Genomic DNA, 14,768 nt, shown 5'->3' on the forward strand with positions numbered 1-14,768 from the left:
CCTACTAACTGAGGAGTGTTAATTCACCTGTTGCCATACGTTTAATTTTTAAAAAAATCTTACAAAGGAGTTATTTAATCTAACTGCTTAACTATTTATCAGTACATGGAATTGTATTTATTTATATTCTTTTAAAAAAAAGTATAATCTTTACAGGAAAATGCCACGGGCACTATCTGATGTGTGGAGACATTTCACTGCAGCAAATGTAGAAGGAAAAGCTGTGTACATTTGCAAATGCAGTGCCAAATCATATGTGAAGAATGCAACAAAGATGCAGAATCATCTGGCCAAGTGCATAAAATTCCTTCAGCTCTCACAACCTCTGACAAAAGTCACTACTTCTATTCGAGGTGAAAATCATGAATCTGACACCTTATCGATAGCAGCAGCTCATGGTCCTCCTGGAATCCAAAGTTGTTTTTTTACCCCTATGGAGTAACGTCAGAAATGCTGATGAATGTCTAGCTAGAAATGTGTATGCAACTGGTTCAGCTCTGATGATCACAGGCAATGTGTATTGGAAGAGATTTCTGAATGTTCTTTGCCCACCATACACCCCTCCAACCAGACATGCTTTATCTACTAATTTGCTGGATGCAGAGTTCAACAGAGTTCAAGTGAAAGTCAAGCAAATCCTAGAGAAAGCAGACTGCAATGGAATCATCTTTGATGGGCGGTCGAATGTTTGTGGGCAAGGAATAATTAACTACATCATCTCCACCCCTCAACCAGTATTCTATAAGAGCACAGACACAAGGGACAACAGACACACTGGTCTCTATATTACAGATGAGCTGAAGGCAGTCATCAATGACCTTGGCCCGTACAAGGTATTTGCACTGGTGACAGACAATGGAGTAGCAGTAAGACGTGTGTCTTTGTCTTATCCCGTGTAAATACACAGACTTTTTTGCCTATCTTAATGTCACTTTATCTACAAACTAAATATGCTTTCCTGCAACCCGCCTCATCCAATGTGGTAGGGATCTGCTATTTTTATTTCCTATAACTGGAACTTCCATCAAGAGCTAGCCAGCTAACTAGCTACTAGTATTTGTTAGCCACAGCTAGCAGTCTTCACCTTTTTCCTCGGTCATCAGCCAGCCTTAGCTCAGACAACACCTACCAGTCTGCACAGCGCGATATCAACCCAGAGCATATCGGACTGCTTCTCTCTACCATATCACCGGATTCCTGCCGCTCTGCATCATTACACCAGATCGCAGCTAGCTAGCTTCAAACGAGTGGCTACTGTTCGCTAACGCCTCTGTCCCAAAGCAAGCACCAGCTAGCCTCGAGCTAGGCCCATATACCTGCTAATTCTAGGGTGACAATACCTCCTTTGCCAATTGGCCTGGACCCTTTTACTGTCGACACGTAAAATGTTTGCTTGTCTCCATATGATATGGTAAATATATCCAAAGCAAAAACATCTACATTTAAATGGTATTAATATTACATTTGCATATATTCCCATTAATTCCAATGGAAAGTTTCCACCTCTGAATATTCCCCAAAATGTGCAACCCTACCTATAATTAAGACATTTGATAGTGTCACGTTCACGGTCTTCAAACTCCCTGTCATAAATGAGCCAAGGCGCAGTGTGCATGTAATTCCACAGCTTTAATAAAGTGAAACTTTCACAAAAAAAACAGGTAAACCGAACTTGACGCAACCGTGGCGCACACAAACACTCACAGAAAATAAATAATTACCCACAAACACAGGTGGGGAAAAGGCTGCCTAAGTATGATTCCCAATCAGAGACAACGATAGACAGCTGCCTCTGATTGGGAACCATACCCGGCCAACAAAGAAACAGACAAACTAGAATGTCCACCCAAATCACACCCTGACCTAACCAAATAGAGAAATAAAAAGGCTCTCTAAGGTCAGGGCGTGACAGATAGTGCATAAGCATTTCATAAACTTTAATGCTTCAGTTTCCTACAAAATGACTGGTTTCACATTTGCCTCCAGTGATAAGGTAAAAAATATATCTAAAACAAGTGTAATTTAGATTTACAATTCCCTTATCCATTCGGACAACTCATTTACCTAGCTCTTATCAAGTTGTTAATTAGAGTGCATAGAGAATGTTGTTATTTCTATCTGAAAAAATAAAGTACTGTAAATGCTTTTCCGACTTGGAACCGGTAGGTTCGCTAGACCTTTTTCATGGAGAGGAGAGGAGTGGGAGAGGAGTGGGATAGGAGAGGGAGGAGGAGAGGAGTGGGCGTGGGAGAGGAGTGGGAGGAGAGAGGGAGAGGAGTTGGAGAGGGAGAGGAAACCTTATTCATGGTTTCCTAAAGTTGGTGGAATTATCAGGGAATGAAGTCCAGGTCAGAATAAGATGTATCTGTTGACACACCTTCACCAGAACTTAATTTATTCAATTTCGACCCAAAACGAATAGCGGGTGAATAGCATGCCATTCTAATGCTGAAGTTCAAGGTCAGAATACGCTAGAGAGAAAATCTAATCAAATAAAATTTTAGTCACATACACATGGTTAGCAGATGTTAATGCGAGTGTAGCGAAATGCTTGTGCTTCTAGTTCCGACCGTGCAGTAATATCTAACAAGTAATCTAACAATTTCACAACAACTACCTTTTACACACAGTTTAAAGGAATGAATAAGAATACATACATATAAATATATCGATGAGCGATGGCCGAACGGCATAGGCAAGATGCGGTAGATGGTATCGAGTACAGTATATACAGTGGGGCAAAAAAGTATTTAGTCAGCCACCAATTGTGCAAGTTCTCCACTTAAAAAGATGAGAGAGGCCTGTAATTTTCATCATAGGTACACTTCGACTATGACAGAAAAAATTTGAAGAAAAAAAATCCAGAAAATCACATTGTAGGATTTTTAATGAATTTATTTACAAATTATGGTGGAAAATAAGTATTTGGTGAATAACAAAAGTTTCTCAATACTTTGTTATATACCCTTTGTTGGCAATGACAGAGGTCAAACGTTTTCTGTAAGTCTTCACAAGGTTTTCACACACTGTTGCTGGTATTTTGGGCCATTCCTCCATGCAGATCTCCTCTAGAGCAGTGATGTTTTGGGGCTGTTGCTGGGCAACACGGACTTTCAACTCCCTCCAAAGATTTTCTATGGGGTTGAGATCTGGAGACTGGCTAGGCCACTCCGGGACCTTGAAATGCTTCTTACGAAGCCACTCCTTCGTTGCCCGGGCGGTGTGTTTGGGATCATTGTCATGCTGAAAGACCCAGCCACGTTTCATCTTCAATGCCCTTGCTGATGGAAGGAGGTTTTCACTCAATCTCACGATACATGGCCCCATTCATTCTTTCCTTTACACGGATCAGTCGTCCTGGTCCCTTTGCAGAAAAACAGTCCCAAAGCATGATGTTTCCACCCCCATGCTTCACAGTAGGTATGGTGTTCTTTGGATGTAACTCAGCATTCTTTGTCCTCCAAACACAACGAGTTGAGTTTTTACCAATTTTTTTTATTTTGGTGTCATATGGTCAGATGAAATTCTCCCAATCTCCTTCTGGATCATCCAAATGCTCTCTAGCAAACTTCAGACGGGCCTGGACATGTACTGGCTTAAGCAGGGGGACACGTCTGGCACTGCAGGATTTGAGTCCCTGGCGGCGTAGTGTGTTACTGATGGTAGGCTTTGTTACTTTGGTCCCAGCTCTCTGCAGGTCATTCACTAGGTCCCCCCCGTGTGGTTCTGGGATTTTTGCTCACCGTTCTTGTGATCATTTTGACCTCACAGGGTGAGATCTTGCGTGGAGCCCCAGATCGAGGGAGATTATCAGTGGTCTTGTATGTCTTCCATTTACTAATAATTGCTCCCACAGTTGATTTCTTCAAACCTGATCATTTATCACTCCAGTGTTAATCTGCAAAATTGTAATTATACGCCTACCTCCTCATGCCTTTTGCACACAATGTATATAGACTCTTTTTTTCTACTGTGTTATTGACTTGTTAATTGTTTACTCCATGTGTAACTCTGTGTTGTCTGTTCACACTGCTATGCTTTATCTTGGCCAGGTCACAGTTGCAAATGAGAACTTGTTCTCAACTAGCCTACCTGGTTAAATAAAGGTGAAAAAAAAGAAGCTGCTTACCTATTGCAGATTCAGTCTTCCCAGCCTGGTGCAGGTCTACAATTTTGTTTCTGGTGTCCTTTGACAGCTCTTTGGTCTTGGCCATAGTGGAGTTTGGAGTGTGACTGTTTGAGGTTGTGGACAGGTGTCTTTTATACCGATAAGTTCAAACAGGTGCCATTAATACAGGTAACGAGTGGAGGACAGAGGAGCCTCTTAAAGAAGAAGTTACAGGTCTGTGAGAGCCAGAAATCTTGCTTGTTTGTAGGTGACCAAATACTTATTTTCCATCATAATTTGCAAATAAATTCAGTTTTTTTTTCTCATTTTGTCTGTCATAGTTGAAGTGTACCTATGATGAAAATTACAGGCCTCTCTCATCTTTTTAAGTGGGAGAACTTGCACAATTGGTGGCTGACTAAATACTTTTTTGCCCCACTGTACATATGAGAAATATAGGGTATGTAAACATTATATAAAGTGGCATTGTTAAATGTGAATAGTGATACATTTATTCCATCAATTTTAATTATTCAAGTGGCTAGAGATTTGAGTCAGTATGTTGGCAGCAGCCACTCAATGTTAGTGATGGCTGTTTAACAGTCTGATAGATGGCTGTTTAACAGAGATATAAGCTGTTTTTCAGTCTCTCGATCCCAGCTTTGATGCACCTGTACTGATCTCGCCTTCTGGAAGATAGCGGGGTGAAAAGGCAGCAGACCACTAACATCTGGAGACCCTTACGGTTGTGGGCGGTGCAGTTGCCGTACCAGGCTGTGATACAGCCCGACAGGATGCTCTCGATTGTGCATCTGTAAAAGTTTGTGTGTTTTTGGTGACAAGCCAAATTTCTTCAGCCTCCTGAGGTTGAAGAGGCGCTGTTGCGCCTTCTTCACCACGCTGTCTGTGTGGGTCGACCATTTCAGTTTGTCTGTGATGTGTACGCCGAGGAACCTTCCACTCTCTCCACTACTGTCCCATCGATGTGGATAGGGGGGTGCTCCCTCTGCTGTTTCCTGAAGTACACGATCATCTCCTTTGTTTTGTTGACGTTGAGTGGGAGGTTATTTTCCTGACACCACACTTCAAGGGCCCTCGCCTCCTCCCTGTAGGCCGTATCGTCGTTGTTGGTAATCAAGCCTACCACTGTAGTGTCGTCTGAAAACTTGATGATTGAGTTGGAGGCGTGCATGGCCACACAGTCATTGGTGAATAGGGAGTACAAGAGAGGGATGAGAACACACCCTTGTGGAGCCCCAGTGTTGAGGATCAGCGGGGTGTAGATGTTGTTTCTTACCCTCACCACCTGGGGGAGTCCCGGCAGAAAGTCCAGGACCCAGTTGCACAGGGCGGGGTTGAGACCCAGGGTCTCGAGCTTAATGATGAGTTTGGAGGGTACTATGGTGTTAACCCATTGGGGCGGTAAGCAAATTGGAGTGGGTCTAGGGTGTCAAGTAGGGTGGAGGTGATATGATCCTTGACTAGTCTCTCAAAGCACTTCATGATGACTGAAGCGAGTGCTACAGGGTGATTATCATTTAGCTCAGTTACCTTAGCTTTCTTGGGAACAGGAACAATGGTAGCCCTCTTGAAGCATTTGGGAACAGCAGACTGGGATAGGGATTGATTGAATATGTCCGTAAACACACCAGCCAGCTGGTCTGCACATGGTCTGAGGACGCGGTTAGGGATGGCGTCTGGGCCGGCAGCCTTGCGAGGGTTAACACATTTAAATGTTTTACTCACGTTGGCTGCGGTGAAGGAGATCCCGCAGGTTTTGGTAGCGGGCCGTGTCGATGGCACTGTATAGTCCTCAAAGCGAGCAAAGAAGTTGTTTAGTTTGTCTGGGAGGAAGACATATAAAAAGGGAATTACGTTCCATTTACGCGAGCTTAACTCAGGTCAGAATAGGGGCCAGAGTGAATAGGGATTCCTCATAATCAAGATATCATAAAACAAGCAGCAACCTAGATCTACAACTGGAAGGGAAAATAGAAGGCAAACATTCCGAATCTCAATCTAGATTCAGAACAGATAGGAGAATGAATTTACATATAAAAGTGGACAAATTAAATACACTGCTCAAAAAAATAAAGGGAACACTAAAATAACACATCCTAGATCTGAATGAATTAAATATTCTTATTAAATACCTTTTTCTTTACATAATTGAATGTGCTGACAACAGAATCACACAAAAAATTATCAATGGAAATCAAATTTATCAACCCATGGAGGTCTGGATTTGGAGTCACACTCAAAATTAAAGTGGAAAATGAGAGAGAGAGAGAGCGAGAGAGAACTTATTTGCCACTTTCCATCTTTACGTACTACTTCTGTTTGCATAAACCATTTCAGTGCTTTCAGCTAACCAAGCAGACAAAAACCAAGCAAGGGAACTGGAAGTGTTTTTTTCAATTAGCCGTCATCAATATGGTTTTATTGACATACAACCCCTTTTGCACTTATGGCTCTGGTCTTAGTCTCTTTTACAACACGGAGGAACAACTGCCAATGTTTGTGCCATTATTGCTGTTCAATATTTGAATAGCTGTTTGCTGCTGTATATTGATGCAGGCCTACTGTCACCGAATATGCTACATTTATAAATCATGCAACAACATATACAAATATTGTAAGTTATCTGTGTGTTGTATTAATGGATATTGGGAGTGATTTTGGTTATGGGGAAGACAACATTCATATTCAGTCAAAGCATTCAATTCACAGTCTGTATTATCTGATAAACTTTGTTATTGGTTAAATATGGCTTGAATGCAGTAATTATAAGGAGGGGGGGTCGAAGAACTCAAGTGAACAGTGGGCTGTTTTCCTGGTACACCGGATTGGCTGCACCTGTTGAGATGGTAAGATAGCAGCAGGACCTTTAGCTAGTTTTTCCAGACTAAATTCATGCGTCTCTTTCCACTGGAGCCTCTCACACAGCCACAGGTGACCCACTGGATCATGGAAAGGCTCAAAAATAACTCCATGACTCTGTTACCACAAACAAAGAAATAAGCTCAATGAGTAACTACATGCAGACAAAGTCCCCTTTCCCATGCATATCCTCAGGATTCTGCATTGGTGATGACACAGTAGTCTACCTAGGGATACAAACAGTGTGTTTATCGATAATCAACTGTAAGTCTGTCTGTGTGAGATAGGGACTTCAATACTTTCCATCACTATTGACCATCTGGTATGTCTAACAGCACAAGAACTGCTTATCATGACACATATTGATTCATTTCTATGACAGCAAACATGAACAGAAGCCAGATGAATGATAACAAGCTGGTATTAATGGTGTCCTAATGATATAACGGAACTGAAGAATAACAATGGGCTCCTATAGCCTTAGCGTATGATAGTGCTGAGCGATTAGCCGAATATCCTGTTATTTTTTTCGTTTTTTTTTTAAACAGGCAATGTACCTTTTTTATGGTGAGCTCAATGCACACATTGTGTAGTTTCTCTATAGAGATAGATCAGATCAAGCCAGAACTGTAGGGAATTGTAGTTTCCAACAGGCCAACAATATTCTACATACTGTACACAGAACAGAAATATAAATGCAACATGCAAACATTAAAGATTTTACTGAGTTACAGTTCATATAAGTAAATCAGACAATTTAAATAAATTCATTAGGACAATCTATAAATGTCCTATGACTGGGACTACAGAAATGCATCGTTTGGTCACAGATATCTTTAAAAAAGGTAGGGGTGTGGATCAGAAAACCAGTCAGTATCTGGTGTGACCACCATTTGCCTCATGCAGCATGACACAAACCTCCTTCACATAGAGGCTGTTGATTGTGAACCACAGCTTGGTGCCCTTGCTCGTGTTGGCCATAGATCACAATGCTCAGTAGATCTATAGGTGTTGCTTCCTGGATACCTGCAATCTACAGAAACACCGTTGTCCCTCTGTGAAACCGTACTCCAAATGTAATCTTTCTCTGCCACTCTGAGGTAGATTAGTTTATCAAAGAGAGTAGCAGAAACAGAGTGAGTTTTCCCCCCACAGCCCACAGTTAGCTCTCATGGCCATGCTCCAGAAGCCATATCCACAACAATGGCTTAAGCAGATGAGAAATCTGGGAAGGTCAGAGAGCACACTTGGGTTCAAATAGTGTTTGTTTTCTTTCAAACACTTTACCTACTCTTGACTGAGCTTGCCCTGGCGCAATGGAAACAATGGGTTAGTCCCAAAAGTGCAATCACCTCACTTCTGGCACTCTAAGCAGGGCTCAATCAAACACTCAAAAGTATTTGAAAGAAAACCAATACTGTTTAAACCCAGGTCTGTTAGAGAGGCTACAATAACCAGACAAGCACCCCCTAGATTCTACTGAACAGCCAAGCTGAGATTCTAGGGTTACTGAAGTATTGTAGCCTACATTTCACTAATGCCCGACAACGGCAATATCAATCTGATCCTACAGAGTGGGCCTTAATCAAAATAAAATGTTTTTCTGAAAATATGGAAAACAATAGATAACAGATGGAGAGTCTAGAGAGATGTTGGTTGGAATGCAACAGAGAACATGAAGTGTTATGGAAGATAAGGTTTCTGGTATGGTACAGTGGCACTGAGGTATGATAATGAAGGTGTGCAAGAAGGCCAAAGGTAAAAAAGGATCGGAAGCACAATGCAATCTAGGCTTTATTGACAATATTTGATCCCTTAGGTCTTCATCAGGTCAGACCTGAACATGATCTTTGACCTCCAGCACCTGCTGTGCCAATATGTAATATTCTCTTATACAAGAATAGGGGAGATACATGAGTCTGAATATATGATAGTATTCCCACAGCTTCATTAAAAGATAGCAGTTTGGCTGTGGCACATATTGCAGCATATTGATATAAGGGGGCTTGGTAAGTTGTGTCCACGCAGGCCGGGCCTTGCTTCGCAGGCAGCCTGGTGTTGTGATGGGGATTAAGGATTTAGCTGCGAACATGTCCCTATGATTAGACTGATCTGACACAGGTCATCTTTTATTGTCTCTGGACCCACAGAGACAGATAGAAAGGATCTCTTCCTACTCCATGTCTCTTCTCTCTCTGACAGCTTGGCATGGGGAGAGATGTGATGAGATGACACACCGAAAAGATGAGAGGAATTTTTAGGACTGCCTGCAATAAGAAAGAAATGTCAGCCATCTATCTGCAAATTCGATGTGTCATCTCTATCAAAAACAGGAATTTTGGGGTGACAGCAACAAGAACCATCTCAACCATCTCTGAGTTCTCCAAATAGGGATCCACTGGAAGACATATTGACTGAAATGCATTCGAGCCCAGTAATGTATAATTGCAGGAGTGATTGCTTCTGGGTGGATGATGAGGATAATTATCTGGGTTATATTAGCGTCTTCTCAGAAGATAACAGTTTATCATCATTGGTACCAATGGCGTGCGGGAAGAAACATCAGATGAGCTCTCAGATTAACTTTTTTTTACCAAATATTGTAGGCAGGCCCTTGACTAGAGTCCATGGATATTGATTTAGGGAACCCGCCAGTGAAAAACTATCTAGGGGAAACTCTGCGCCAACGTAGTCTGTTTGGCATGACAATGACAGCAATGGCGTTGGCAAGACAATGCAAACAGATCTGGGACCAGGTTAGTACCAACTTGCAGAAATAAACATTGGAAGATCTCAACACTAGTTCTACCTAAATCCCACCACCAGCATCACTAAATAGGGTGCTGGGCCCAGGCTGTCACATTAGGACTGGCAGAACGCTTTGGCCTCCCGAGTGGCACAGCGTTCTAATGCTAGATGCTTTACTACAGACCCTGGTTCGATCCCGGGCTATATCACAACCGGCCGTGATCGGGAGTCCCATAGGGCAGCGCACCATTGGCACAGCGACGTCCTGGTTAGGGGAGGGTTTAGCCGAGGTAGGCAGTCATTGTTCTTAACTGACTTGCCTAGTTAAAAAAGGTTCAATAAAATAAAAAATAAATCAAAAGAATTGACATGGCCCCCTTCCTGTGGGAGATGGGTAATTGTTGCTAAATGCATTGTCAAATCTCCCACTCATCTCAAAGAGGGGATAGGGAGCCCAGTAGCCCACTGCTTGATGTCATCCCCATGCATACAGGATAACCACATAAATATATTCAGATCCCCAGTGCAAACTCAGGCAGGACTTTCAGCTCTTGTTGTCACTAATTTAGGAGGTTTGTTAGTGTTTTTCTCACACCAGTTCAACACTGACATTTAGTCCCAGGAGAGAAATAGAATAGTCTCTTGAATTCTAGAAAAATCCACTAGTTTAGAGTACTTTTCAAAAGATGAGTTGAATGGGGAAGACAAGGCACAACCTGAACCTCATTAACATATTGTGACATCGTTGACATCTTCTCTTCACTGAGTAACTCATGACTTTATGTGTAACCACAAACACTCAGCAATCAGAATCGCTCAGCTACTTTTATAAGACATACTGAAACGTTTCAGATTGTTGTTTTGACATCAGCCAACATGAGGAGAATTATGTCAAATTAACAGACTATAACATACTGTAATTTCGCACCATGTTCATTCTGGCTTGAATATTTTGCGAACTGTGAGTGTGTGTTACGAAAAAGTTGCTAGGAAAAGAAACATCTGTCACAGGCCGTGGCCAAACAACAAAAAGACGTTTGCCTTCGTCCTCTTAAACCATATGGCAGGACTGTGAAATTCTATGTAACACCATCTTTCTAAACATATGTTCTATGTACTGAAACTTAAAGACAAATTCTCCAGTCCAGTGACTATTTCTTTGCTTCTCTTTCTCTTTATTGGCTCTCTAAAAGCCTTATTTAGGGTCCTTTCACAACAGGGGGCCAATGTGCTCTGTCCGGTTTGTTTAGCTGCTCGGAAATATTTAGGAAATCTGTCTTTTGGCTCACAAACACACCTGCCTTGTTATGATTCTGTGAACACCGGCTGGGACTGGGAAAGGATTGTATCTTAATGAGGGATCGGGGGGGATACCTGCACAAAAAGTGGTTTTCCTCCATACCTTGTTCTCCATCTTCTTTTAAAATAGGGAGCCAATTTCTTTTTAGCACTTATTTCCCTGACTGATCAAAACTTGTTTTCTCGTCGCTCTGAGGCAGACATATGGTGAGCAATATGCTTAAAACATCGAATCACAATTATTATAATTTTTTTTAAATCACGGTATCGAATCGCAATACAAATAGAATCACAAAACATATTGTATCGGCACCCAAGTATCGTGATAATAACCTGAATTGTCAGGTTCCTGACAATTCCCAGCCTTAAACTTAATAGAACCAGCTGATGAAACCTGTTGCAATTGGAGCTAGTCAGGAACCATGTTTTTGGCCTCCGAGTTTGAGTGCACTTATTGTAAATCGCTCTAAATAAGAACATCCGCAAGCTACCCAACATGACTCAAATGAAACATAAATGTTTTGATCTCAATAAAGATTTTTTCGACGATATTGCCACCACAAAGTAATCAATTTGCCTTCTTGTCAGCTCAGGTATAACATGTACTTCACTGGATGTTAGTCTTATTGGCTCCTGGTTTACTCTGGTTTAAATGCATTTGAGGTGTCAAAAGTACATAGTAGGGAAAGCAAAAAACACCCCAAGATAAGAAACCTATGATAACGTCGTCTAAAATGTGAAGTCCCAAAACAGGAGAGAAGAGTGGACAATGGCAACTGACCAAGTAAAGCGGATCACCACCTTGAGTTTCTCAAAGCTAATACACAAATCATCCAGCAGGTAAAGTGAGTGGCATACTGGCATACTCAAACAAAATGAAACACTGGTCAACTAAGTATGTACAAAAAATTGTTCTCAAACATACACTGCATATACAAAAGTATGTGGACACCCCTTCAAATGAGTGGATTTGGCTATTTCAGCCACAGCTGTTGCTGGCAGGTGTACAAAGTCGAGCACACAGCCATGTAATCTCCATAGACAAACATTGGCAGTAGAAGGGTCTTACTGAAGAGCTCAGTGACTTTCAACGTGGCACCGTCATAGGATGTCAGTTCGTCCAACAAGTCAGTTCGTCAAATGTCTGCCCTGCTAGAGCTGCCCTGGTCAACTCTAAGTGCTGTAATTGTGAAGTGAAAACCTCTAGGAGCTGCAACGGCTCAGCCGCGAAGTGGTAGGCCACACAAGCTCACAGAACGGGACCGCCGGGTGCTGAAGCATGTATAAATCGTCTGTCCCCGGTTGCAACACTCACCACCGAGTTCCAAACTGCCTCTGGAAGCAACGGCAGCATAATAACTGTTCTTAGGGAGCTTCATGAAACGGGTTTCCATGACCGAGCAGCCACACACAAGCCTAATATCACCATGCGCAATGCCAAGCGTCGGCTGGAGTGGTGTTAAGCTTGCCACCATTGGACTCTGGAGCAGTGGAAATGCACTCTCTGGAGTGATGAATCACGCTTTACCATCTAGCAGTCCGACGGACTAATCTGGGTTTGGCAGATGCCAGGAGAACCCTAGCTGCACCAATGCATAGTGCCAACTGTAAAGTTTGGTGGAGGAGGAATAATGGTCTGGGACTGTTTTTCATGGTTCGGGCTAGGCCTCTTAATTCAAGTGAAGGGAATTCTTAATGCTACATACAGCATACAATGACATTCTAGACGATTCTGTGCTTCCAACTTTGTGGCAACAGTTTGGGGAAGGCCCTTTTATAGTTTCAGCATGACAATGCCCCCGTGCACAGAGAGAGGTCCATACAGATATGGTTTGTTGAGATCGGTATGGAAGAAATTGACTGGCCTGCACAGAGCCCTGACCTCAACCCCATTGAACACCTTTGGGAGGAATTGGAACACCAACTGTGAGCCAGGCCTAATCACCCAACATCAGTGCATTTTGTGATTGAATGTAAGCAAGTCCCCACAGCAATGTTACAACATCTAGTGGAAAGCCTTCCCAGAAAAATGGAGGCTGTTATAAGCAGCAATGGAGAGTAACTACATATTAATACCCATGATTTTGGAATGAGATGTTCGACAAGCAGGTGTCCACAACTTTTGGTCATGTAGTATATGTTACAATGTAAAATGTGATACAGTGGAAGTCATTGCAAAACAACTCTCCTCCCTTTCCAGGGAATCATCAATGGCTAGAATATTCTGGTGCGTTGCCTAATGCTGCATTCCTAACCAAACTGGAAGGTGGTAATTACCAGTTGTCAAGACCAGTTGGATGCATTCACATGCTTTGAACTTGTTGGCCAACAAGCTGCGTCAACCATACACTAAAAGTACATGCTTGTAAAGATATTAGTGTTCAATAAAGATATGAATAGATCGCTTTTTATAAATAATGTTGTTGCATTTAACTGCTGAAAATGCTGTTTACTGATGTCATTTCCTCAATAGGTGACGTCAGATGTCAGCATGTGGGCGAAGTCGGAGCACAGGGATGATAGACCTAGTAATTACCAGTTGGAGGGGCTTTCAAGTGGATTTCCCCCAATTCGTATGTGGTAAATACCACCTTCCCACTTTTTTATGGATGCAGCATAAATTCTTCGTTTCGCATGGGATGTGTACTGTAGTTGCTCTGTAGTGGTCTATTGGTCCATGTTTGTGTTCCTTGGCACCTCAAACAGTACCTACTATGAAAGTCTATCACCGAACTTTCTATAAAATGTAGGCAATCATAATATACCTTGAGTGAACTATTTTTTACAAGTGGGCTACATAGTCCCAGACAAGTAATAACCAGCAAGACCTCTTCACTAAGGTTACTGGATTCTTTCCCATGCTGGTTGTCTGGAGTTTCTAAATCTTGAAAGTGTTTTACGCTCGCGGTAGTGAAATGCCTGAACTTTCGTTGATAATCTAAAGAAATGCAACTAGGATTCCAAAAATGTTCACTAAAATAGGCGAATATAAGCACATGATATTTCTTTGTCTTACCTTTCTTTTCCGGCAACGCATAGGAGACCAAAGAGGTGAAAATGATCCAGATTTGAAACAGTGTAGCCATGGTATTTGTTAAACTCGTCTTCATTCTTCCCCACCGAATGTATGAAAACATGTCAGTCCATACTAATTATGCATACAATCCAACTAACTTTACATTAAAACTGTGAGGTGGCGTCAACTGAAGGACTTATCTTTACTTGTACGTTTGACAGCTCCTTCTCCTCCTGTATTTCTCAACAGTACGAGACGTTCGAAGGAAAGCGAGAGAAACCGAAGGGATTTCTGACGTCATCAGTAGGGAGGACCACTGGTGTAAATTCTCATGCATCCTCTCAGGTCACCAGATAAGAAATGGCAAAGGGTCCCTTTTCAATTTTTCTATATGATGCATGATTAACGAAAATACAGAAGGCAGGGTAGCCTAGTGGTTAGAGCGTTGGACTAGTAACCTGAAGGTTGCAAGTTCAAACCCCCAAGCTGACAAGTTACAAATCTGTTGTTCTGCCCCTGAACAGGCAGTTAACCCACTTCCTAGGCTGTCATTGAAAATAAGAATTTGTTCTTAACTGACTTGCCTAGTTAAAAAAAAAGGTAAATAATTAATTTGATAGACTATATAAGTAGTTAACTACAATTTACATGCATAAGCCTTCAGTTAAATAGAGGCATACATGTGCTTCTTCTAATGCATTATGAAGAGGGTATTGA

The 14,768-nt window shown here is 42.0% G+C and overlaps 1 protein-coding gene across 3 annotated transcripts in view; it reads right to left on the reverse strand.

The window, feature by feature from the left end:
- The window catches only part of LOC112260663 (epidermal growth factor receptor), an 86,018-nt gene extending 71,699 nt beyond the window's left edge, over positions 1–14,319 (reverse strand). For 2 of the 3 annotated variants that reach the window (XM_024435943.1, XM_042328850.1), the window contains exon 1: positions 14,052–14,318. In XM_024435943.1, the coding sequence (XP_024291711.1) occupies positions 14,052–14,172 (121 nt within the window). In that variant the 5' untranslated portion in view covers positions 14,173–14,318. Of the gene's footprint in view, positions 1–14,051 lie in introns of all 3 variants that reach the window. The other variant, XM_024435944.2, reaches the window with a different exon arrangement.
- Positions 14,320–14,768: the final 449 nt, after the last annotated feature.

The sequence above is a fragment of the Oncorhynchus tshawytscha genome, linkage group LG10, assembly GCF_018296145.1.
Source record: "Oncorhynchus tshawytscha isolate Ot180627B linkage group LG10, Otsh_v2.0, whole genome shotgun sequence".
Classification (NCBI taxonomy): Eukaryota; Metazoa; Chordata; class Actinopteri; order Salmoniformes; family Salmonidae; genus Oncorhynchus; species Oncorhynchus tshawytscha.